This window comes from Stegostoma tigrinum, chromosome 24, assembly GCF_030684315.1.
Source record: "Stegostoma tigrinum isolate sSteTig4 chromosome 24, sSteTig4.hap1, whole genome shotgun sequence".
In the NCBI taxonomy this organism is placed as follows: domain Eukaryota; kingdom Metazoa; phylum Chordata; class Chondrichthyes; order Orectolobiformes; family Stegostomatidae; genus Stegostoma; species Stegostoma tigrinum.
The window spans coordinates 19,789,902-19,816,404 of NC_081377.1; the positions used below are offsets into that span (position 1 = coordinate 19,789,902).

The window sequence follows — 26,503 nt, forward strand, 5'->3', positions numbered from 1 at the left end:
CAGAATATTGTGTCATACACACATCACTAAATTTCTGAAGACAGACAAACTTGTTAGTAAACGAAACCACATATTATTGCTATCTTACCCTCCAGACAACAGGCACATTTGCAACATAACATACCTAAGCAAATACATCCCATTTTCCACATTGGCAATCTTGGTACAGTGTTTTTGACAAGCCTTCCAATTTTACCTAGATCTATGTTTCAAATGCCAGGTTTACTTGGCTGTTGAGTGACTGTCCAAAGTGTCCCTTTGATTTGATCACTGAGAAAGTCAAAAGGACAGTCACTAACTCCTTTCCCTGTTCTGTGATTAAGAAATAGGTTTGTCATTAAAACAGGATACCTCGCCTTCTCCCCTGGGTTGCAGGTTCAAGGAAAAACATCTTGGTCTACTCTCAAAATTAAGTTGAGCTACCCAGGCTTAACAGACTCAAGATCAGACGTTTGACCCTCGAAGTTGCAATCTGAATAGAAAATGAGCCATGACATTCCACATCTGAATTATCTAGTTTCAAAATTTAAATCCCTAAAATCAGTGGCTTTTATGATGAAAGGTCTGTGCGAGTTTTGTTTTAAAACATAATACTTAAACATCACTAATTTCCAATGAAAAATACCAAAAACAAACTTAAAACAATTGGCCTCAGTATGTGTCTCAATGTAAAAAACAGGGATTAAGGCATGTAGACCTGGCGAGACTATCTAGTAATTCTTGGTAGAAAGCTCATGAAGGCACCTGAGAGTACAGGATCATGTACATCTGTGAAGCCTGGCTGTGTCGAATAACCTAGTGACATATATTGCGGTGAGTGAGAAACACCTGTCAGTCTTCCCTGGACTGACCTATCCCCTCCCTACCTCCCCACCTATCTTCTTTTCTCTCCATCTTCGGTCCACCTCCCCCTCTCTCCCTATTTATTCCAGAACCCTCACCCCATCCCCCTCTCTGAAGAAGGGTCTAGGCCCGAAACATCAGCTTTTATGCTCCTGAGATGCTGCTAGGCCTGCTGTGTTCATCCAGCCTCACATTTTATTAACATAGCACAGGCATTTCTTCGCTATTTTTTCCGGTTTAATCTCTCTCAACATTTTTTGCACAAACTACCAAACCAAAGAATTCAAACTAAAATCATGAATACACAAAAAATTTTAAAAAGGGAAAACGGAGAGTAACTGATGAAAACAGAAAGGTCTAACGAAATAACGTTCACTGAAACTTGCCTGCTTAATCAAATGTTCCTTAGATTAAAACATCCAGGAGTAACAACACCAAGTGAAGAGAAGTAAAGATATTAAATAAAAATAAATACCATGGTAATAAGGAGTTAAGTAAGCAGTTCACGAATCACTGACAGCACATTATACACAAACAGTGGAAATGAAACCAGGGACTGCATTTGTAGACAACTTACAGGTTCATGCAATAACAGCAAGCATTGTAAGTTTTAAATAAACTGAGGCATAAAAAGCATTTGTGATGAAAAAGAGCAGTTTTTTGTAGTGCAGTTTCCTTTGTCAATATTTTGCTACCTCAAGGAGGAAGGAAGCACTACTCAACATTGAAACCACAAACGTAGGGAAACATTTGAGAAACCATGCCCACCATTTCAAAAGCTTCACCTATCGCTGGAAAAAGGAAAGAAAACAAAATAAAATGAATCTTAGCCAAATTAAATACATGGTAAAATAGTATTCAGAAGTGTAGGTGAGTATTATATGCATTTAATCAGGGAAAGGGGGTGAAAGGAGAGAGAAGGCTTAGTGGAGATGTGGTAGTTGATGTTTAATTTCACGAAAGAATAGGTGAAAGTAAAAATGTATTGTTTCTAATTGAACAGTAAAAAGGAGAGAACCAGAAAGAGCATGAGGAAAATGTTTTTTTAAGCATTTAGACTTCGAACTACAGCGAGTTGGTTTCACGATTTGCCATTTATAAGTCCATGCTAAATCATCGTGAAAAAAAATTCCACGTGACTACTAATTCTACCCTAAATAATTGTTTTCAGAAGCTTTCCTTCCTGCTGAAACTGATTGGTGTACAAGAGTTGGGCTCATCCTTACACCTTTGTTCAAAAACAGTTGTAATGTCAACAATTCTCCAGTCCTCTGGCACTTCCCAGAGTATAGAGTAGTTTGAAAGATATGGCCAACACTCTCATGTAATTTCCGCCTCATTCAATATCTTTGAAAATAGCTCATCTGTTTTAAGAGCCTTGTTGACTTTAACTACTGACAGTCTATCCAATATTTCCACTTCATCAATTGTGAACCATTCTAGCGACAGAACTTCCTCTGGCTTGGGTAGTATCCTTTGTCAAGGTAAAATATTCAATTAACACCTCGGGCATGCTTCTTAGTTCCATGTGTAAATCCTCTTTATGGTCCTTAATCAGCCCTATTCCTGTTACTATAGACATGCCTATGGAGAATTTGGGATTTTACGTTGGACACCAGTCTTTTCTCATAACCCCTCTTTGCTTCTCTGTTATGCTTTTCCACTGTGCCTCTGAACTTCCTGTATTCTTCTTGGGTTCTCAATTCTATTCTCTACCTGACACTGTTGTAAGCACATTTTTCTTCATTATTGCAAATTCTATCTCCTTTCTTAGCTGGGGAGCTCTGGATTTCTCTGTCCCCCTTTTCCCTTTTGAAGGACTACACCATGACTGTACACGGACCATTTCCTTTTTGAAGGCAGCCAATAGTTCAGCTTTCATTTTTACCACACCAAGTTTTTGTTTCAGTCAATCTGACCTAGTTCCGCCCCTGCTTCAGTTAATGATTCTAACTCTGGATCGCCTAAAACTATTAGGTATATGGCAAAGATAATGGCACATACATTCTAGTACCTTCCTCAAAAATCCATGTTAACTGACACCTTTTCAGTTACGGCTTTCTTTTCGTCTCAACCTTCTTAAAATAGGATGGGTTGCATTTGTAATTTTTCAATTTCAGGGCATAGTCTAGATACTTTGGAAGATTATGTCTAATGCATCTGGAATTTTCTTTCCTATTTCTTTTATCATACTAATGGGAATCTTAAGGTTGACAGATTTCCACTACCTGAAGTCCATATTATCTCTCCCTTTACTTCAATTCCCCTGTGCCACTCTTCTACGGTGAAAACGGACACACAATACAATTGAAACAAACCTGCTAATTTTTGTTAAGCTTTTATTTTTAGCTGGTTAACATTCCTCTCAACCACTTATTTCACCAAATATAATGATAAAAACATTTGCTGATAAGTGTATTATGCTTATTATTTACATAGGATTCCATTGTTGCATTTATTACCCTCTTAGTCCACTGGATTTCCATGTTAAGTTGCCTTCCTTTTGTCTCAAGTCTTTTCTTTTACTTGGTACGACTGTCTCTTTTCTTATTTGTTGACCATATTCACTTAGTGGAGCAGGTAACTTTCAGGGGAATGCACTGGTTTGTACTGTAACAATTTTTTAAGAATACACCCGACCATATGTGGTAGGATTACACATCAAGAGTTCAGCCGATTTTACTGGGGTTATTTATAACATAGAACCAGCACACAGGAGCAGGCCCTTTGGCCTGCCATGTCTGCAATGACTATCATGCCGTGCTAAACTAATCCCATCTGCCTGCACCTGGTCCATATTCTTCTATGCCCTACTTGTTCACGTGTCTATCTAATGGCCTCTTAAATGTTGTTATCATATCTGCTACATCTCCTCTGGCAGTACGTTCTAGAAACCTTGTAAAAAAAAAGCTAGCCTCACACATCTCCTTTAAACTTTCCCCTCACACTTTAAACCCACACCACCTCATATTTAATATTTCCAGCCTGGAAAAAGACGACTACTATCCACCCTATTCATCCCTCTCATAATTTTATGTACAGTAAACCTTTTACTAACTGACACCCAAGGGACCAGGAGAATGCCTGTTGATCAAATATTCTGGATGATCATGAAGTCCACATAATCAATGTAAAAACACACACTAAGTTAATTAAACATAATGCAGGGGGTATACAGGTCATTTTATTTACAGGATAAGTAAGTTAAATTATAGTGCAAGTTGGCCTTAAATAAAACTTATTGGCAGAGAGCCTTCACACTTGCACCCTCAACTGACTACTCAGATATTGTAGGGAGAAATTGACTTGAAATTGAATCAACTGTTGATATTTCGTGTGACCATTCAATTGAACAATAAGTATATTTACACTGAGGTAAATAAATTAAAAAACTAAAGTAATTGGACAGAATAACAGTAAATGCAGTATTTGAGTTATATCATTTTTGCTAGTTCATCAGATGACAGTTGAAAGAAAAAACGTGCTGTATTCCTGTATAAAGTCACCTCTCAGCCTCTAATGCTCTAGTGAAAACAAACTATGTTTATCCAACCTCTCTTTCTAGCTAAAACATTCCAATCCAGGCAACATCCTGGCAAACCTCTTCTGCACCTTCGCCAAAGCTTCCCCAAGCTTCCTACAGTGTGGTGACCAAACTTGCACACAATACTTCAAATGTGGCTATCTAAAGTTTTATACAGTTGCAGTGACTCGCCAAATTTTATTCTCAATTACCCAACTGATAAAGGCAAGCATGCCATATGCTTTCTTTACCATCTTATCCAATTGTGTTGACACTTTCAGAGAGCTACGGACTTGCACCCCAAGATCCCTGTTTATACTAATACTTCCAAGGGTCCTGCTGTTTACTGTATACTTTTCTCTTGCATTTGACCTCCCAAAATGCATCATCCCATGCTTGTCTGGATTAAACTCCATCTGCCACTTCTTTGTCCAACTTCCAAATGATCTATATCCCACTGTAACAAGGTGTAGAGCTGGATGAACACAGCAGGCCAAGCAGCATCTTAGGAACAGGAAAGCTGACGTTTCGGGCCTAGACCTTTCATCATTTCTGATGAAGGGTCTAGGCCCGGAACATCAGCTTTCCTGCTCCTAAGATGCTGCATGGCCTGCTGTGTTCATCCAGCTCTACACCTTGTTATCTCGGATTCTCCAGAATCTGAAGTTCCTATTATCTCCATACCCCGCGGTATCCTTTCACAGGCTTCCTCACTATCCTCAATTCCACCAATTGTCATGTTGTCTGCAAACTTACCAATTAGACTACATCGATTTTCATCCAAATCATTCACACATATTACAAACAACAGAGTATTCAGCAATGACCTTTGCAGAACACCACTGTTCATAGATCTTCAGTCAGAAACTCATCCCTCCGTAACTACCTTGTCTGCAATGACTAAGCCAATATTGTATCCAAACTCAAAAACTAAAAGAACTGCAGATGCTGTAAAGCAGAAACGAAAACAAAGTTACTGGAAAAGCTCAGGTCTGGCAGCATCCGTGAAGAGAAATCAGAGTTAACATTCGAGTCCAGTTCTCTGGTTTCTCTTCACAGATGCTGTCAAATTTGCTGAGCTTTTCCAGCAACTTGTTACTGCATCCAACATGCCAACTCATCCTGGATCCCATGGGACTTCGCCTTCTGAACGTTACCATGAGGGACCTTGTCAAATGCTTTGCTAAAGTCAATGCAGACAATATCCAATGGCCTACCTTAATATCTTTGTCACTTTGTCAAAAATCTCAATCAAGCTTGAGACAGAAGACCCACATGCACAAAGCCACCCTGATTATCACTAATAAGTCTATTCTTCTCCAAATAAGTAAATCCTGTCCCTAAGAATCTTCTCCAATAATTTCCCTACACTATGAAGGGGTTATCAGCCTATAATTTCCTCGATTATCCCTGTTGTCCTCCTTAAACAAAGGAACAACACTGGCCATTCTCCAGTCTTCTGGGATCTTGCCGGTAGCTAAACAGGATACAAAGATCTCTGATCCTCCTTTGCCTCCCTTATTATCCTGGGATAGATCCCAACTGGCCCTGGGACAATGTTTTTCAAGATAGTCAAAACTAGCTCCTCCTCGATATCAACAACCTCTAGAATATCAACATACCCCTCCATAATCTTTCCATCATCTACTTCCTTCTCTATAGTGAATAATGATGCCAAGTACTCATTAAGGACCTCACCCACTTCCTCTGGCTCTACGTAGAAATTCCCTCCTTTGCCTTTGAGTGGACCTACTCTTTCCCAAACTACCTTCTTGCTCCTTGTATATGTTTAAAGTGCCTTGGGATTCTCCATAATCCTACTTGCCAAGGGCTTTTAATGGTCCCTTTTCGGCTGCAAAATTCCTTGTTTAAATTGTTTCTTGCTTCCTTTACATTTTGCAAGGAATTTGTCTGATCTCAGTTTCCTAAACCTGACACATGCTTCCTTTTTTGCTTTTTAGCTAAACTTTCATTAGCTCTTGTCATCCAGGATTTCGCAATCTTGCTATCCTTACCTTTCAACCTCACAGGAACATACTGCTCCTGAATTCTGACGAACTTGGCCTTTAAAAGACTCCCATGTCAGATGTGGATTTGCCCTCAAACAGCCATTCCCAATCTAATTTCATAAGTGTCTGCCAAACAGTGTTTCAATTCACCTTACCCAATTTAGCTCTTCCATGTGAAGACAAGTGTTATCCGAATTCATATCTATCTTAAAACGCATTGTTCTCAAAGTGTTCCCCCACTGAAACTCTAATCACATGGCTCATTTCCCAATACAAGGTCTAGTACAGGCCCTTCCCTAGTTGTAGCTGCATATAATTTCCAGAAATCCTCCTGGATGCACCGATCAAATCGTGCCCCATCTAAGCTCCCAGCACTAAAGAAATCCCAGTCAACATAGGGAAGTTAAAAAAACACCCACTATAACAGCCCTGTTGTATCGATAATCTTTTTCCATGATCTGCCCACATATCTGCTCCTCTATCTCCTGATGGCAAATGGAGTCTTATAGTATCACCTCATCATAATGACTGCGCCTTTCTTATTCCTGAGTTCTACCCATATTGCCTCACTGGATAAGCCCTCCAAGATGCTCTCCCTTAGTGCAGCTATGACATTCTCCTTTGTGATAATACAACTCACCCATCCTTTTACATGCCTCTCTATCACACCTGGAACATTAAGCTGCCAGTCCTGCCCTACTCTCAACCATGTTTCTGTAACGGCTACAGCATCATAGTTCCACGTACTAATCCAGGCTCTAAGATCATCCATCTTACTTGCTATACTCCTTGTGTTAAAGTAAATGTACTTCAGACCTCCAGTTACACTGTGTTCATTAACCAAGCCCTACCTGTTCTTACTATTAGACTTACTTGAATTTTACTTGAATCCTACACCTTGAACATCCTAGGGGTTACCAGTAAGCAGACATTGAAGTGGACTCAACGTACAGGTAAAGTGGCTACAAGAACAGGTCAGAGACTAGGATACTGCAGCGTGTAATACACCTAACTCCCAAAAAGTGTCTACAAGGCACAGGTCAGGAATGCGTCAGAGTACTCCCCACTTGCCTGAATGAATGCAGTTGCAACAACACTCAAGAAGCTTAACACCACCTGGGACAAAGTAGCCCGCTTGGCACTATTTCCACAAACATTCTGTCTCTCCACCGATGCTCACAGCAGCAGTGCATACACTCTCCAAAATGCACTGCAGAAATTCAAAGATCTTTACAGAGTACCTTCCAAACTCACAAACACTTACATCTAGAAGAAGGGAGCAGATACTTGAGAACACCACCACCGAACAGTTCCCTTCCAAACCACTCAATACCGAGTATATTGCCATTCCTTCACTGTCACTGGGTCAAAAATCCTGGAATTGCTTCCTTAATGACATTGCAAATACACTTGAGGCATATAGACTACAGCAGCTCAAGAGGGTAGCTCACCACCGCCTTCTCTAAAGCAACCAGGAATGGACAAAAAGCTGGTCCAGCCTTTAAAACTCACTTCCCACAAGTAAATAATAAAAAAGACAAGAAGTTGACGGGTAGGCAAAAATGACAGGCTGGTTGAAAATATTTCTTGCAACTGGAAGATATGCTCAAGTGGTTCCAAAATGATCGGTGTTTGGGGGGGGGGGGGACTTTTTTTAAAAAATACTATAAAATATAATAGATCTCACTTTAGAACAAAGACCAGATTAGGAAACTGCAATGAGAACAGTGAAAGATTCCAGGAGGGCCAAGGTGGCATATTAGGTGACCTGCCACCATTCAATGTAGATAAACGTGAAGTAAAAATAAGGGAAGTAAATGCAATTAAAACAGGAAACCTTTAAATCGAATAGGGGAACCTTGTCTGCATTTATACGCATCAATAAACCGACATCAAGTAGATATAGTCATAAGGTGTATACAGAATCCAGTATTTTGTATCTCGTGGCACATAATACTGAAATAAGGAGTCAATGTCAAATTTGTACATGTACATAAGTTCAAGTTACAGTACAATGTTTACACAGTTTTGAGCATCCCATCTTATGAAGTACAGTATATAAAAGCGATGAGAAACATGCAGCATTCATTCACTCAGAGCTTATTAGGGACCAGCAATTATAGCAACAAATACAAGCTTGAGAAGTTAGCCTGTATGAAGACAATAAAGAAATACGAAAAGTAGGCTGTTCAGTCCCTTGGCCCTACTCCACCATTCAACAGAAGCATGACTGACATGGGGTGGGGGGGGACACTCAAAGGGAGAAGGAGGGAGAGATAAACAAAGAAAGCCAAACGCAAAGACGGTTATATAATGCAGTTCTCTACCAAATGACATTGTTGAACCAAGCATACTACTATGTCTAACATCGAATTTGTTGATGAGAGCGTATTAAATCATGTAGGAAGAAACTACAACAGTGGGACTAGTGTGAATCGAACAAACAGCAACACTGAAGAGGAGATTTGGGTCAAACTACCCTACAATATGGTGTAACATTCTAAGCTTTGAGGATACTCCAAAGTAACAGAACAGAATATTAGGCTAAATATTGTAAAGGTAGAAGAAAATAAAGAACATGAAATGGGCATATCAACAAGGTACAAGTACCATGCTGTGAAAATATTTGCAGATATTGTTAAAGATAACAAACACCAGCATTTATCCAAAGACAGAATTAAGGATCTCTGCCACGGTAGTCTGAAAATAACTAAAAAAAATTTTTTATGACCTTCAAGTATCCCAAACTCTATTAACTGGTTTTGAAGTGGAGTGACTGCTGTAGTGTCAGAAATGTGGCAGTAAATTTGCACATATCGAGGTCCCACAGACAGCAATGTCATAATCAGACTGCCTGTTTATATGTGATCTAAAGGAAAAATATTGGCAGGAACAGGTCCAAAGCTCTTTCTGGAAAATAGTGTTGTGGGATCTCTTGTATTCACTTGTGGAGCAGACAGGACATCACTTTAAACATAATAAAAGTTGGCAAATTCTACATTTCAGCAGTTGATTGGCAGTCTGGACTGAGTGCTCACGTCCTTGAAATGAGCCTTGAACTCAGACATACATAATGTACAGAGTTTAGATTGGTCAAGAACAACTATAAAAATTAGGTGCTGAAGGAATATGATAGCCAGACATAGTGGAGGTTAGGACAACTATTTTAACTAATAGCCATTTGACTGTTTAAATTTAAAATATGCAAACATTACTCACACTTAAAGCATGGCTTCGGAGATGCTCGAGTCTGGTGAACCTTTTTCCACAGGTCTCACATGGATACGGGCGCTCTCCAGTGTGTGAGCGCATGTGTCGTTTTAGGATTCCTTTCTGTTTAGCCGTGTAAGTGCAGAACGGGCACTTATAGATCTTTTTTGGCACAATTATTCCGTTCCCTAGAAACAAAAACCATCTGGATCAAAACATAGAAATCTCAGGTTAACCAGTCAGGCAAGGAGGGGGCAATAGGATAACCGATGTGGAGAATGCAAATAAAGACCTTTGCAAGGACATTACTTAGAAATCATCTGTAGGAGTAGATCTTTATCTGAAACATCAAGTGCACCAAAATAATTTCACAATATGGTGGTAATAATCCCAAAAATCAAAACATAACTGTACTGTTCTGTCAAACCTCTGCACAATCTTAATGAAGAACTCCTGAAAATGATGGACAACTGTTATTTTGAATCATACAGCATTTCATTTATGTTTATTTTCATTTTTTACTGCACACTTAACAGGAACATGATGGGATTAGTCCATAAAATAAAATACAGTCGATACTGGCAGCTCCAAATGATGGCACAAAATGTTAATTTACCCTATGCCCAGCAAAATTTCTTCCACTAGCCATTTCTTTTCCTGGAAGTATTGGTTATTTGCTGAAGCACAGTTCCACAAATGCCAGATCCTTGCCCAACTGGACAGCATCCATGCAAATGGCTCAGCATAAAGGACAGCAAACTAAAGCGTTCATTACTGATGACCAGACTAGTTATCATCCAAATCCAGAGTCTCAAAACAGGTCACTCAACAGAGATGACAGGTAGAAAATATGGGCATCTTCCATGTCCTTTTCAGGTGTGTTAAATATAACTGTACAGACTTATCACTATCCCTAAGGAGCACACCTAATAACACGAGCTAGTGATCAAATCTAGGAATTTCCAGGTGCGCAGTATACACTCACTGGATAAAGTTATTGAATCAGCAGAAGCACATATTTTTATTGCATTTAATGACAAAATAATGAAATACATCTTGAAAAAATGTAGGATACCACATGATACAAAGGCACTAAGCCAGAGAGACCACATTACAGATTTTATTCGTAGCTTCTGTAAAGTTAATTAACCTGAACCAGGGAAAAAGTCTAGGCTAACCGCACTTGATAGGAAAGAAAATGGGATGAAAAAAAAAAATTCAGGTTCCAGCTTCTGGATGTTACTCTACCTCCTGTAGGAAAACACTGCTCCTCACTCCCTTGACTCCCACTCTCCATAGACTAATTACTAGAAATAGCCATATTCTATGGCTTATGGTTCTTAAAATGTAAGTTGCTTGAGGGTTAATAATTAGAGTGAGTGGAAGGAAGGAAATAGCTCGTGAGACTAATTTTGGATTGGAGACGTGTACAGTCAATCTAGAATCACCAATGCTGCAGATCTACAGAGCAAGATTTTCAAATAATCCAATCTCAAGAGTTACAGGAATGGAATATTCACGCTGTCTCTCACACACACTGTGGCTCATTTCGGATTAAACATTTAACTTCCCCTTCAATATACTAAGCAACTATTCGACATCAACAGTTGCTACTTTGCAACATAGCTGTGTAATCCCACCTTAAATGACTGTGGTCAAAACAACATACTGGGAATCTCAAAACTGTGCCCTGGAATTTTCTTACTGCAACTACTCAGGGTGCAGGGCAAGCAAGGAAAAAAAAATCTGAAATAGTTTCACAAAAAGTTTTGCACAACTTTGAAGAACGAATCTCACCATCAAGCTCTTCTAAAAATCAGAAGGCTAAGGAAAGGTATGATTGGAAAGGATTCTGGTACCATTCTGGTGAATCACCAAAATCACCATCATTCTTCAAAGGCTTTGACATCTTTCCTAAATTGTGGTGGCTAAAGTTGGATGTCATAATGCAGCTGAGACCTAGCCATTGTGTGATAAAGTTCTGCTAAAACTTTGTTGTTTTTGAATGAAGACCATAAGATATAGGAGCAGAAATGGGCCATTCAGTCCATCAAGTGTGCTCCACCATTCAATGAGATCAGGGCTGATCCAATTACGCTCAACTCCTTTCTCCTAACTTTACCCCACAACCCTTGATTCCCCATTCATTAAAAATGTATCTATCTCAGGCCTGAATATTCTAAGCGATCCGACCTTAACAGGCCTGTGTGATAAAGAATATCACAGATTCACTATTCTCAGATAAGAAGTGTCCTCATCTCTGTCTTAAATATGCAACCGCTTATTCTGAAATTATATCCTCTAGTCCTAGACACTCCCACAAAGAAACAACCTTTCCACATCTAACCTGTCAAGTCCGCTAAGAATGTTGGATGTTTCAATAAAATCGCCACTCATTCATCTAAATTCCAACCTACTCAATTCTCCTCCATAAACAGTCCCTCTATATCCAGTATCATCAGCCAAGTGATCCTACAAATTGGGTTAGAAATCAGTTAGGAAAGAGGACACTGAGGGTAGAATTTAAGGAGCTACACCTTGTGGATAAAAGCCAATAGCAGTGTGCCACGGAATTCCGTTCTAAAACCACTTCTACTTCATCTGTATTTAGATTCAGGAATGCATGGAAGTGGGAAGGCAATGGCATTATGATATCATCACTACTTAGCTCTCTGGATGACTAGTCCAATGTTCCAAGGACCCAAGTTCAAATCCGTCCATGACAGGTGTAAGAATTTGAATTTAGTAAAGGTTTGGAATCAAAAATCCAAATGACAACAAGAAACTATTTTTGTAATACCCCCATCTGATCCACTAACTTCCTTTAGGGAAGTAAAACTGCTGTTTTACTTATAGAACATAGAACATTACAGCACAGTACAGGCCCTTCGGCCCTCGATGTTGTGCCGACCTGTCATACCAATCTCAAGCCCATCTAACCTACACTATTCCATGTACGTCCATATGCTTATCCAATGATGACTTAAATGTACCTAAAGTTGGCGAATCTACCACAGTTGCAGGCAAAGCGTTCCATTCCCTTCCTACTCTCTGAGTAAAGAAACTACCTCTGACATCTGTCCTATATCTTTCGCCCTTCAATTTAAAGCAATGCCCCCTCGTGCTCGCCGTCACCATCCTAGGAAAAGGATCTCCCTATCCACCCTATCTAACCCTCTGATTATTTTATATGTTTCAATTAAGTCACCTCTCAACCTCCTTCTCTCTAATGAAAACAGCCTCAAGTCCCTCAGCTTTTCCTCGTTAAGACCTTCCCTCCATACCAGGCAACATCCTAGTAAACCTCCTCTGCACCCTTTCCAAAGCTTCCACATCCTTCTTATAATGCAGTGACCAGAACTGTACACAATACTCCAAGTGCAGCCGCACCAGAGTTTTGTACAGCTTCACCATAACCTCTTGGTTCCGGAACTCGACCCCTCTATTAATAAAAGCTAAAACACTGCATGCCTTCTTAACAGCCCTGTCAACCTAGTTGGCAACTTTCAAGGATCTGTGTACATGGACACCGAGATCTCTCTGCTCATCTATACTGCTAAGAATCTTACCATTAGCCCTGTACTTTGCCTTCTGGTTACTCCTGCCAAAGTGCATCACCTCACACTTGTCTGCATTAAACTCCATTTGCCACCTCTCAGCCCAGCTCTGCAGCTTACCTATGTCTCTCTGCAACCTACAGCATCCTTGGTCACTAACCACAACTCCACCGACCTTAGTGTCGTCTGCAAATTTACTAAACCATCCTTCTACGCCCTCATCCAGGTCATTTATAAAAATGACAAACAGCAGTGGACCCAATACCGATCCTTGCGGTACACCACGAGTAACTGGACTCCAGGATGAACATTTCCCATCAACTACCACCCTCTGTCTTCTTTCAGCAAGCCAATTTCCGATCCAAACTGCTATATCTCCCACAATTCCATTCCTCCGCATTTTGTACAATAGCCTATTGTGGGGAACCTTATCGAACGCTTGCTGAAATCCATATACACCACATCAACCGGTTTACTCTCATCTACCTGTTTGGTCACCTTCTCAAAGAACTCAATAAGATTTGAGAGGCACGACCTTCCCTTCACAAAACCATGCTGCCTATCCCTAATCAATTTATTCTTTTCTAGATGTTTACAAAAACCTATCCCTTATAACCTTTTCCAACACTTTACCAACAACTGAGGTAAGGCTCACTGGTCTATAATTACCAGGGTTGTCTCTACTCCCCTTCTTGAACAGGGGAACCACATTTGCTATCCTCCAGTCATCTGGCACTATTCCTGTAGACAATGACGAGTTAAAGATCAATGCCAAAGGCTCGGCAATCTCTTCCCTGGCTTCCCAGAGGATCCTAGGATAAATCCCATCCGGCCCAGGGGACCCTCTGAAGGATTTCTAATACCTCTTCCGTGTGAATCTCAATCCCACCTAGTCTAGTAGCCTGTATCTCAGTATTCTCCTCGACAACATTGTTGTTTTCTAGAGAGAATACTGTTGAAAAATATTCATTTAGCGCTTCCCCGATTTCATCTGACTCCACACACAACTTCCCACTACTATCCTTGATTGGCCCTAATCTTACTTTCGTCATTCTTTTATTCGTTAAATACCTATAGAAAGCCTTAGGGTTTACCCTGATTCTATCCGCCAACAACTTCTCATGTCTCCTCCTGGCTCTTCTGAGCTCTCTCTTTAGGTCTTTCCTTGCTACCTCGTAGCCCTCAAGTGCCCTAACTGAGCCTTCACATCTCATCCTAACATAAGCTTTCTTCTTCCTCTTGACGAGAGATTCCACCTCCTTCGTAAAAGGATTGTTGCGCAACACAGACATGTTGTTTTTCTGTTCTGACAAAGAGTCACTAAACTCAAAATGTTAACTTTATCTCACAGGTGCTGACAACCCTGCTTGTATTTCTCTAGCACCCTGTTTTTGTTTCAAACTTCCGGCATCCATAGTCGTATTTATAATTTCTTATTAATGTTGAGGGTTTAGGCTTCTGGTTTTGAGTTAGTAACCAATGGGTTGTGTGTGTGTCTGCCTCAATTGATTTGTAAATATTTCTGTAGTCATTTCTTTTGAAAGTGACTTTTAAAGCCTGGCTTTAGATTGAATGGATTTTGTCCAATGTTAATCAACTTTTGTTTATTTAGATTAATTTACAACTCAACACAGTAAATAACGGGGTCTCAAGGTTTGTTAGCATATTCTGAAACTTCTTCTTTGAAAACATGAAGGGAAATGAGAGTGAGAGACATAGACACTTTTAGTTTCAGTTTTCTGTGGGAATATTCCTGTGAAGTCCTTGGAATAAGACTTGAGAGTGAAGACTGAGTGCGAATGCCAGCTAAAACGTTGGGATAAAACCTTTAAGAGGTTATTTAAAGTTGAGTTCATTTAAGCTGGTATGCGATAGCTTCTTCCTAGCGCTAACTTTAATTCCAGTCCAAATGTTTTGATTTCAACAGATTTAAACTGACTGAAGTGTTAGGTTTAGGGATGAATTACTGCAGATGCTAGAATCAGTGTGGAAAACAAAACAATGCTGGAAATCACAACGGTTCAGGCAGCATCCACAGAAACAGAAAGCAAGCTCACATTTCAAGTCTAGATGATGCTACATCAGAACATTTTGCACTCAAAACATTAGCTTGCTCTCTCTCTGCAGATGCTGCCTGGCCGGCTGTGTTAGGTTTAGGGATTCTGGTGCAAGTATTATGCGAGTGATGTTTTGTTTCTTTTCAATTTATAAAGGAGTGCTTCGGGATTAATGGCATTCTGTTTTCACTGTGTGTTTCGGAAGATATGTTTCCTGGACAAGGGGTCCTGAACTGCCCACAATGTCCCAGATATGGTCTCACCTGTACAATTGAAGGAAGGTATCTTTACTCTTGTACTCAAATCCTCAAGGCCAACATTACCATTTGCTATCCTAATTGCTCGTTGTACATACAGTTGCACTCAGTGGCATATGAACAAGGACACCTGAGTCCTTTCAGACATTACTGTCCAATCGTGCACCAGGTAAGGAATACTGTGCACTTCCATTCCATCTACAAAAATGGATAATCTCATGTCTACGATATTCCAAATGCCATTCTCTTGCCCACTCAACCTGTTCAAATTCCCTTGAAGCTGTTTTCCACCATCTTCACAACAAACATTCCCATATTGGGTCAGCCACAATATGTGGAAATATTACAATTGGTCCCAACATCCAAATCATTGCTATAGATTGTGACCAGTCAAGCAATGATCGTTCTAGTACACTCCTAGTCAAACCGAGAATGGCCATATTTTCTATGCTTTTTTTCTCCCCATTAACCAATCCTCAATCCAGCTCAGTATATTACTCACTGTATTGTGTGCTAATTCTGTTTACTAACCAGCTATGAGAGATTTTATCCAAACCCTTCTGAAACACTGATTCTCTTCATCTACTCTGCTAGTAACATCTTCGAAAAACATTTATCAGGTTTGTCAAACGTGAGTGCCCTGTCACAACTCTATGTCGACTCTGCCCAATCAGACCATCAGTTTCCAAGTGACCAGTTATCACATCCTTTATAAACAATTTTAGTATTTTCCCTACTACCGGCATCTAACGGGTCCAATGTCTCTCAGTCACAGGGTGTATTGTTAACCATACTGACCTTTATTTACTGAAAGTAATTTCAAACTAAACCTGATGGGAATTTTTGTGGGTTTTAAACAAAAAAAAGTCTCACTGTCACTTTATGAAATCTAAGATTAACTAGGTTGACTTTTACAAACTGTGATCAGAGATAATGGGAACTGCGGTGCCGGAGAATCCGAAATAAAGTGTGGAGCTGGATGAACACAGCAGACCAAGCAGCATTTCAGGAGCACAAAAGCTGACGTTTCGGGCCTAGACCCTTCATCAGAGAGGGGGATGGGGAGAGGATTCTGAAATAAATAGGGAGAGAGGGGGAGTTGGATAGAGGAGAAGATAGGTGGAGAGGAGAGTATGGGTGGGGAGGCAGGGAGGGAATAGATCAGTCCGGGGAGGACGGACAGGTCAAGGGGGCGGGATGAGTTTAGTAGGTAGGAAATGGACGTGCGGCTTGAGGTGGGAGGAGGGGATAGGTGAGAGGAAGAATAGGTTAGGCAGGCAGGGACGAGCTGGGCTGGTTTTGGGATGCAGTGGGGGGAGGAAAGATTTTGAAGCTGGTGAAATGCACATATATACCTTCGGGCTGCAGGGCTCCCAAGCGGAATATGAGTTGTGGTTCCTGCAACCTACGGGTGGCATCATTATGGCACTGCAGGAGGCCCAGGGTGGACATGTCGTCTAAGGAATGGGAGGGGGAGTTGAAATGGTTGACAACTGGGAGGTGTTCAACGAATACCAGTCATGTCTGGACATCGAGCAGTTTTTCCGCCGCCTCCATGCTTACTTCTCTAATTGTGAGCCTAACCCTCCCTCAACTGACCCCTTCACCCGCCTCCAACACAAGTCCTCCACCTGGACACCACCCCCAGGCCTCCTACCCTCCCTCAACCTCTTCATCTCCAACTGCCGTCGAGACGTCAACCGCCTCAACCTCTCCACCCCTCTCACCCACTCCAACCTCTCCCCCGCAGAACGTGCAGCCCTCCGCTCCAATCCCAACCTCACCATCAAACCCGCAGACAAGGGAGGCGCAGTTGTAGTATGGAGCACTGACCTTTACATTGCTCAGGCCAGATGCCAACTTTCCGACACATCGTCCTACCGCCCCCTTGATCATGACCCCACCCCCGAGCACCAAACCATCATCTCCCAAACCATACATGACCTCATCACCTCAGGTGACCTCCCACCCACATCCTCCAACCTCATTGTTCCCCAACCCGCCAGCTTCTATCTCCTTCCCAAAATCCACAAGCCCGCCTGCCCTGGCCGACCTATTGTCTCCGCCTGCTCCTGCCGCACCGAACTCATCTCCACCTATCTGGACTCCATTTTCTCCCCACCTACGTCCGTGACACGACCCACGCCCTCCACCTCCTCCAGAGCTTCCAATTCCCCGGTCCCCAACACCTCATTTTCACTATGTCCAGTCCCTATACACCTGCATTCCCCATGCAGATGGCCTAAAGGCCCTCTGCTTCTTCCTATCCCACAGACCCGACCAGTCCCCCGCCGCCAACACCCTCATCCACCTAGTCGAACTTGTCCTCACCCTCAACAACTTCTCTTTCAATTCCTCCCACTTCCTACAGACAAAAGGGGTGGCCATGGGTAGCCCGCATGGGCCCAATCTATGCCTGCCTCTTTGTAGGTTATGGAACAGTCCCTCTTTCGCACCTACACTGGCCCTAAACCCCACTTCTTCCTCCGTTACATTGATGACTGTATCGGCACCGCCTCATGCTCCCAAGAGGAGCTTGAACACTTCATCCACTTCACCAACACCATCCACCCCAACCTCAAGTTCACCTGGACCATCTCCAACACATCCCTCACCTTCCTGGAACTTTCTATCTCCATCTCAGGTTACCACCTACAACCCAATGTCCATTTCAAGCCCACCAACTCCCACAGTTACCTGCATTACACCTCCTCCCACCCAGCTCCTGTAACAATTCCATCCCTATTCCCAATTCCTTCACCTCCACCTCATCTGCACCCAGGATGAGGCATTCCACTCCCGTACATCCCAGATGTCCTCGTTCTTCAAGGACCACAACTCCCAACCGCACCCCCCTCCGCTCCCTGCAGTGGTCGAGAATGCCCTCGACCGGTGTCTCCTAAATTTCCCACACCTCATCCCTCACACCCCACCCCCACAATAACTGCCAAGAGAGAATCCCCCTAGTCCTCACATACCATCCCACCAACCTCCGGATACAACGCATCATCCTCCGACACTTCTGCCATCTACAATCTGACCCCACCACTAAAGACATTTTTCCAACCCCACCCTTGTCTGCCTTCCAGAGAGACCACTGTCTCCACGACTCCCCTGTCCGCTCCACACTCTCCTCCAACCCCACCACACCTGGCACTTTCCCCTGCAACCGCAGGAAGTGCTACACTTGCCCCCACACCACCTCCCTCACCCCCATCCCAGGCCCCAGGACGACTTTCCGCATCAAGCAGATGTTCATCTGCACATCCGCCAATGTGGTATACTGCATCCGCTGTACCCGGTGTGGCTTCCTCTACATTGGAGAAACCAAGTGGAGCTTGAGGACCGCTTTGCAGAACACCTCCGCTCGGATCACAATAAACAACCGCACCTCCCAGTCGCAAACCATTTCAACTCCCCCTCCCATTCCTTAGACAACATGTCCATCCTGGGCCTCCTGCGTGTCATAATGACGCCACCCGTAGGTTGCAGTAACAGCAACTCATATTCCGCTTGGGAACACTGCAGCCCAATGGTATCAATGCGGATTGCACCAGCCTCAAAATCTCCCTTCCCCCCCCTCCACTACATCCCAAAACCAGCCCAGCTTGTCCCCGCCTGCCTAAGTTGTTCTTCCTCTCACCTATCCCCTCCTCCAACCTCAAGCTGCACCTCCATTTCCTACCTACTAACCTCATCCCACCCCCTTGACCTGTCCATCCTCCCCGGACTGACCTATCCCCTCCCTACCTCCCCCACCCATACTCTCCTCTCCACCTATCTTCTCCTCTATCCATCTTCGGTCCACCTCCTCCTCTCTCCCTATTTATTTCAGAATCCTCTCTCCATCCCCCTTTTCTGATGAAGGGTCTAGGCCCGAAACGTCAGCTTTTGTGCTCCTGAGATGCTGCTTGGCCTGCTGTGTTCATCTAGCTCCACACTTTGTTATCTCTGACTTTTACAAACCCTTTAGTTGTTGATTCAATTAATTTTATCCTTTTACTACATCAGTTTCACAAACAAGCACAAAGGGCAAGGGAAATCAGCTGTTCCTCATGTACTCATGTCTAAAAGCATTTTGACCAGCAAAATTTCACTGTACCAAAATTACTGGATTAGTCATCAACAGTTGAAATGAATGTGGTACGTTATATGGATATGAATTTCTCAGATAAATGCATCTCTTTCTCGTACTGCTGATGTAATCCAATCAGGTACTGGTTAGTAATATGGATCTCACCTGCATCCTCCCCATACCAATCACTCTGCACATCCATCATATTGGAAAATGAGCCCCCTCCATCCTCTGGTCGCCCCCCTCTGGAAAAATGCTGTATGAGATCTTCCTTCCGCTGGACGTTCCCTGTCCTCAATAAAACCTCTAAGAATTGTTTCATCTGATAATTTTCATAAGCTATTTCCATAGCTGGGGCAGTCTGCAGCCTTTCCTCAGCCTGATCTGTGGCAGATGGTGTAAACTGCCGGAACCGGTCAACTGATTCTACTTCGTCCTCGTCAAACTCAACTTTAGGCTCTGGAAGTTTAGGTAATGATGGAGGGTGAAGTTTCTCTGGAGATAGGTTGTCCTGATCTTTCTGTACAAGATCTATGGGATGATAAGAATTGCACTCATTCCAAGTTATGCTTTGATTATTGTCAGGGCTTGATTCCTGCTGTTGAACTGACGAAACAGGGTTTGGACATTGATTTCTACAAAAAGACACAGCATCTCCAAAGGCTGCTATATTATTCCCATTTTCCACATGATTACAGTTATCATCTTTCTCATCTTTCACACAGATGTCAAGAGAAGATCTGATGTACAGTTTGCAAAAGCTGACTACATCAGTCATCTGCAGGTAACTAGCAGCTGACATCACTTCAATGACATTCTTACTGCAAAGGTTCAGCTTTCCAGAATAGAGAAAATCCAGTATTATGGAAAAGGCCTCAGATGTGACAATATCCAGGGAGGCAGTGCTAGGACGTCCACTATCGTGGATATAGTGAATCAGCAAGGCTCTGAAGTACCCACTGTTAGCAAACAGAATATTCCGGTGAGCTTTGAAAATTCTCCCCTCCACAATAATGCTGCAGTCACAGAAGAAGTCCTGCTTCCGCTGTTCATTTAGTTCTCCCAGAAGTTTAGTGTAATATGATGTGATCTCCATCTTTCGTGACTAGGAATTTGCCAAAAGATGTTTTGCTGCCTGCAAAATAACCTTAAAAAATCAGAAAAGGGAATTTTTTAAAAATTATTTTCAACAAGAAAATTAGTGCTACAGTTGGAGTTATTTTTCACTTTGGCACTGTATAGGATCAAGCAATTTCAAGAGCAAATAGAACAAAGCGCTACAGAATAAAGAAAGTATCATTGTAAAAAATACTCACAGCACAATATTGAAGTGATAAAGCTTCTTTTACTTTGTCCTGAAAATGCACTTTAACCACAATAACAGCCCATTTCCCTAGTGCATGACATTTTTCGCTTCCCACACTAGATTTTCTTACATTATCTGCATGCTAACCAGTAAACTCAGTTTGAAATGGATTATGATGATTTTTGTGCAACACAACTGTGCACCCTAGAGTTGAAACATGGGGTTGGTGCTACATGAAATAACAAAAGGACCACCAGATCAGCATTCACAAATGTGAAGGTTGCAGGTAATTCTACAGAAATTAGTTGACTGAACCAGTGCTAATTTCAGTTAAGCACCCATCAATTCTTCCAATGAGTCTTGGAATACCAAAATAAAATTGAAGAATGAATTTAATTCAGAAAAAGAGACATATGAATGAACATATAATGTCAGATAGACTGGATGTTCAGCAATGAATTCAAAAAGTTTTGAACTACCTAAGTGAATGGGAACAAATCGACAGAAAAACATCAGGGATCCCCAAAACATTCTCAGTACAGGGGAGGCTAGCACTCAACATTGACATTAAAATTAATTAAGAAAATATGCTAACTAAAGAACAGCAGTAATTTATCCAACAAAAATAAGGAAACTTGCTCTTACCATCAGACAACCTAACTGCACAAAAAAACCTAAAATTCCTAAAACAACACCATGTCTAAGAATGCTTGATGCAGCTGGGCTAGTTTTTCATTTAACTACTGACTTCAATTTAATTTTGTTTCCTTTGATCACAAGTTTTAAAATAAAGCTCTTTAGCTCACTTTGGAACTTGAAAATGGAAAACTGGACAGCAACAAATAATAGAATAATTATGGCATCTACGTTTCTCAGATTATGACTTTGATGTATTAACAGAAGCAAGCCTGTACTTAGGAAACCTCAATTTTGCTATTGTTTCAGGACCTGGTCTAATGGGCTAGTTTGCTTAAAATATTCGGTCCTCGACACTCCTTCTGACATCACAAAAATTTATTTGACCCGTTACTCGAATCATTTCTGAGATAAAGTTCTACCAAGACCCAGGCCCACCAAATGTAACTCCCAAAAATAAGAATTAAAGATTAAACCGTGATAGCGGGCTAACTGTCCAGTAGCAACACATCACTTAACAGTTGCAACGAAGACCACAACAGGTCAGACTTTAGGATTACACTCTCTTATTCGCCTCAGCAGACATCCCTCTCACTTCAGTTGTTAGCTCATTGACTTGTTATAGGCCAGAATCACCCAACTGACTCCATATTTACCTTTGCTTCCTTTGGCTAGAGCAAAATATCTCAGCGACGGCCCCCTCACCCACACAATCCACCAACCTAACCTATCCTCACACCGGAACTCGCTGTCGCGTCTATTAACTGACAGCATCCTAAACCAATAGGAAAAGCGTACTGGGGAAAGGATGAGAAAGTTAACCAATAGAAGAGGGACTGGTGGGCTGGACTAATCGCCCAGCATGTTAGGATGCAGGCAGATTAAGGCCTAGTGGGCCTGCGCAACAGGCCCGCTCTCGGGTGCTGTAGTTTTCCTCCGCATTGGTCGCTGTGGCAACCCGGACGGAAGGAACTACAACTCCCAGCATGCAACATACCGAGATATGCGGACCACGTCGGTGACGATAGGAAGCTACCGGTCTAGTGATTGTTTCCGTTTAGCTCAGTGGCTATCATGTAGAACCATCGAGAACCAAGCTAATTCTCAAAGACCAGACGTATAGTAATATGCTGAAGTTTAATTATAATGCTGACCCGTAGAATAGTAACAGTGCAGTAGATTATTTGGCCAGACATTCCTGTGCTGAAGAATGTCTTCAAATAGAGCAATTCACTTAGTGCCACTCCCCAGCCTGTTCTCCAAAGCCCTGCAATTTTTAAAGAAGTCTCTTTAACATAATAGTCTACTTCCCTTTTATAAACCCTAGTTGGCTCTGACGTTTGAATTATCATTTTCATTCATACGTTGAAGGCTCTTCACAATCCTACCGCGTTTGTTCTAAAACCCTTTATATCATCTCTGCTTTGTATCATATTTTATATTTCGATGTGTCCACGATAATTTTCCCACTAAAGTGAAGTGCATTGATTCCTATGATAACTAACATCCGAAGAAGGAGTAATACCCGAAAAGCTAGTGTTTACAAATAAACCTGTTGGACTATAACCTAGTTAGAGAGCTAGCAGGAACTGCCGATGCTGTAGAATCTGAGATAACAAGGTGTAGAGCTGGATGAACACAGCAGGCCTAGCAGCGTCAGAGGAAGAAGGGTCTAGGCCTGAAACGTCAGCCTTCCTGCTCCTCTGCTGCTTGGCTTGCTGTGTTCATCCAGCTCTACACCATGTTATCTTGGACTATAACTACGTTGTGTGATTTCTGACCTTGACAAACATTAAAAACATAGAATGGTCACAGCAGAGAAAAGGCTGTGTAATTATGTAGTTCCCTTTTGAAGTCCAAGATCGAACCTGCCTCCACCCACATTCTCAGGCAGTAATTCCAGTTCCTAACCACTTAATGTCAATATTTTCTTCATGACTTTGATTGTTTTGCCATTCACCTTCAGCTGATCATCAAGCAATTTGCTGATGCGTACCATTCTCTAACTACTCATGAATTTTCACTAGCAAGTTTCTTCTCAAACTTCTATCAGACGAACAGCCTCACATTTTCCAATCTATGCAATACTAGTTCTTTCGTCTCTGAAATTGTTCTTGGGAATGTTTTCTGCACCTTCTGTAATGTGTTCACATTCTTCACGAGGTGTGGTGCATATGATTGATCTCTGTATTCCTGTTGAGGCTGAACCAGGATTTTATGAAAGTTTGCCGTAACTTTCTTGCTTTTACACCCTAACATGCAATTTATGAAGTCTAGGAACCTGTATGCCTTTTCACCTACTTTATCTACCTGCCACCTTTGTCAATTTATATGCAAATAATTACAGGCCTCTTTTCCTGTGTCCCTTTAGTATCCTTTATTTTATATTGTTACTTTCAATCTTCCTCCCAAAATGAATCACTTCATATTTCTTCATATTAAATTTAATGCACCACAGATCTATCAATGAAACTAACATGTCCATGTTCTGTTGAAGGCTATTTCTAGTTTCCTCACAGTTTACAAAGCTTCCATGTTTTTTGTCACCCACAAATTCCATTATTATAGAGATTAAAAAAGTAAACCTAATATTATTCTCTCAGAAATCCCACTATATATATATTACTCCCGTCTAAAAAAACATAAACTTTTGCTATGGCTGTGTTTTTTGTCGCTCAGCCAATTTTGTGTTTTATTCATGAAATTCAACATTGTTGGCAAGCCAACTATGTTTCATTTTATCAAAAGCCTTTAGAAACCATATTAACCATGTCATAAATGTTATCTTATCAAAATGTTTAATCAAGTTAGTTAAACACAAAATGCTAGAAATACTCAGCAGGTCTGGCAGCAACAGAAGAAAGGATAGCATTTCACTCGGCAGTTTAGAAAAAAAATGCCTAATTGGAGTAGGCTCATCAGAACTGGCTGCATAAATTAGGATCAAAAATTGGCAGGCTAAAAGGCAATAGAATAATGGTTACTTTCAACGAAGATATTATTCCTTTACTGTCAAGCTACATTCCATGTAGGGAGAAAAGCTGGAACTTTTCTAAGGACAGAACTCCCCACTGACATGAAAGGTAACAAATATGATAAAGCAGACAAGGGACGAGTCTGAGAAATGTCAGGTTAATAACATAGATGATAGCCAGACAAGATAGAATGCTCAGATGGAATGTGTAAGAGAGGCAAAGAGAGAGCAAAAGAACAAGCTGACAGTTAGACATAAAAAGTGGTCAAGAAATAATAAAAGAGATAGTAAAAGGGGGGAAACAGGGCTGACAAGACATTATAAAGTAGATCTACACATGGAGGCAAAGGGTCGTGGCTGGAGTGCTGAAAGTGTACTTTACATCTCTCTTTACCAAAGGAGAATTTGCCAGCAAAATCATAGGGAAAGAGGATGTAGTTGAGACACTGCATTGGCTAAACATTAGAAAAGATGAGATAGTAGAAAGGCTGGTTTTACTTAAAGTTGACAAGGCTCAAGTCTGGATGGATTGCATCTGAAGGTATTGAGAGGTAATGAAGAAAATTGGGGAGGGGGGGCAGTGTACAGACCATAATATTCCAATTTTCTTTAAGTTAAAGGATGGTGTAACAGGACTGTGAATTGTAAATGTTACAATTACATTAAAGAAAGGTATAAGGATAAATACGGCAACTGCAGGTGAGTCAGTTTAATCCTATCATTGGAAAAAGCTTTTCAAAGTAATAATCCAGGTTGAAATTAACAGTCATCTTGGACAAGTATGAGCTAAGTGAGGAAAGACAAAATTATTCTGTGAAAGGAAAATTTGTGTTTACTAACTTGGCATGGGAGTTTTTTTATTAAATGAGATCAGAGTGTTGTAGAGAGTAATGCAGTTCATGTGGTGAATGTGAACTTTCAAAACACACTTTGATAAAGAGCTGTATGCAAGGCTTGCCAGAAAGTTGAAGCCCGCGAATAAACAGGACAGTGTCAGTATGGATATGATGTTGGCTGAGTAACAGAAACAAAATGGTGGTGAGTAGTTGTTTATCAAGGTGCAGAAAGGCTTTCTGTGGTATTTCCTAAAGACCAGCACTAGGAGCATAGTTTTTTTTTCCCCTACATGTTAACGATCTAGATTTGGGTGAAAAAGACATAAGTTCAAATTTCCAGATGATGCAGGACTTGTTAATATTGTGATCTGTAAGCTAGATAGCCATGGTTTTCAAGGAAACATTGGCTGGTGGAATGGGTAGATATGTAGCAAGTGAAATGTAATTAAGTGAAGTTATCCATTTTGAGAAGAAGAATGAAGAAAGGCAAAAAGAAAAACATGTAATTCTAAAATGGCACAGAAACAGAAAGATCTGGGGAGTATGTTCATTAATTATTTGAAGCTGGCAGGACAAATTGTGAAAGCAATTTTATGGTAGACGGAATCCTCAGCTTTTTGAACAGACAACATGAGGACTAAAACAAGGAAGTTAAGATTCTTCATAACTGTTATGGCCTCAATTGGAGGATTGCATCCAATTCTGGGTACCACACTTTAGGAAAGATGTGTGTTTTAGAGAGGATGCAGTGGAGATTTAAGAGAACAGCACCAAGAATTGATATGAATGACATGGGTAGCTGGGGATTGGTTCCCTTGGAGAAGATTGAGAGGAAATTTGATAGACATATGTTCAAAGTCGTGAGGGGGTCAAGACAAAATATGCAGAGAGAAACATTGTTCTCTTTAGCAGAAGGCTTAAGAATAAGCAAATATCGATACAAGGTGAATAACAAAAGACTCGATGGTACATTTGGGAAACACGTTTTGTCCTGAAAGTGGTTTAGATCTGTGGTATGCTGTGTCTGTGAGTGCAGATCTAATCATAGTTTTCAAAAGAGAATTGGATGAGAATCTGAAGAAAAAGGAATTTAACAGGTAACATACAAATGGAGTGACAAAATGTAAAGCAGTTCATAGAACATAGAACATAGAAAAGTACGGCACAGTACAGGCCCTTCGGCCCACGATATTGTGCCGTGGAATAATCCTAATCCAAAA

At 41.3% G+C, this 26,503-nt stretch overlaps 1 protein-coding gene across 4 annotated transcripts in view; it reads right to left on the minus strand.

The window, feature by feature from the left end:
- LOC125465053 (zinc finger and BTB domain-containing protein 8B-like) overlaps nt 1-22,212 on the minus strand; it is a 28,290-nt gene extending 6,078 nt beyond the window's left edge. Inside the window, exons 1-3 of one of the 4 annotated variants that reach the window (XM_048558126.1) lie at nt 22,130-22,212; nt 19,697-20,666; nt 9,595-9,773 (exon numbers count right to left, since the gene is read on the minus strand). In XM_048558126.1, coding sequence (XP_048414083.1) covers nt 9,595-9,773; nt 19,697-20,627 — 1,110 coding nt within the window. In that variant the 5' untranslated portion in view covers nt 20,628-20,666; nt 22,130-22,212. Of the gene's footprint in view, nt 1-9,594; nt 9,774-19,696; nt 20,679-20,847 lie in introns of all 4 variants that reach the window. The other 3 variants (XM_048558124.1, XM_048558127.2, XM_048558125.2) reach the window with 3 other exon arrangements.
- Nucleotides 22,213-26,503: the final 4,291 nt, after the last annotated feature.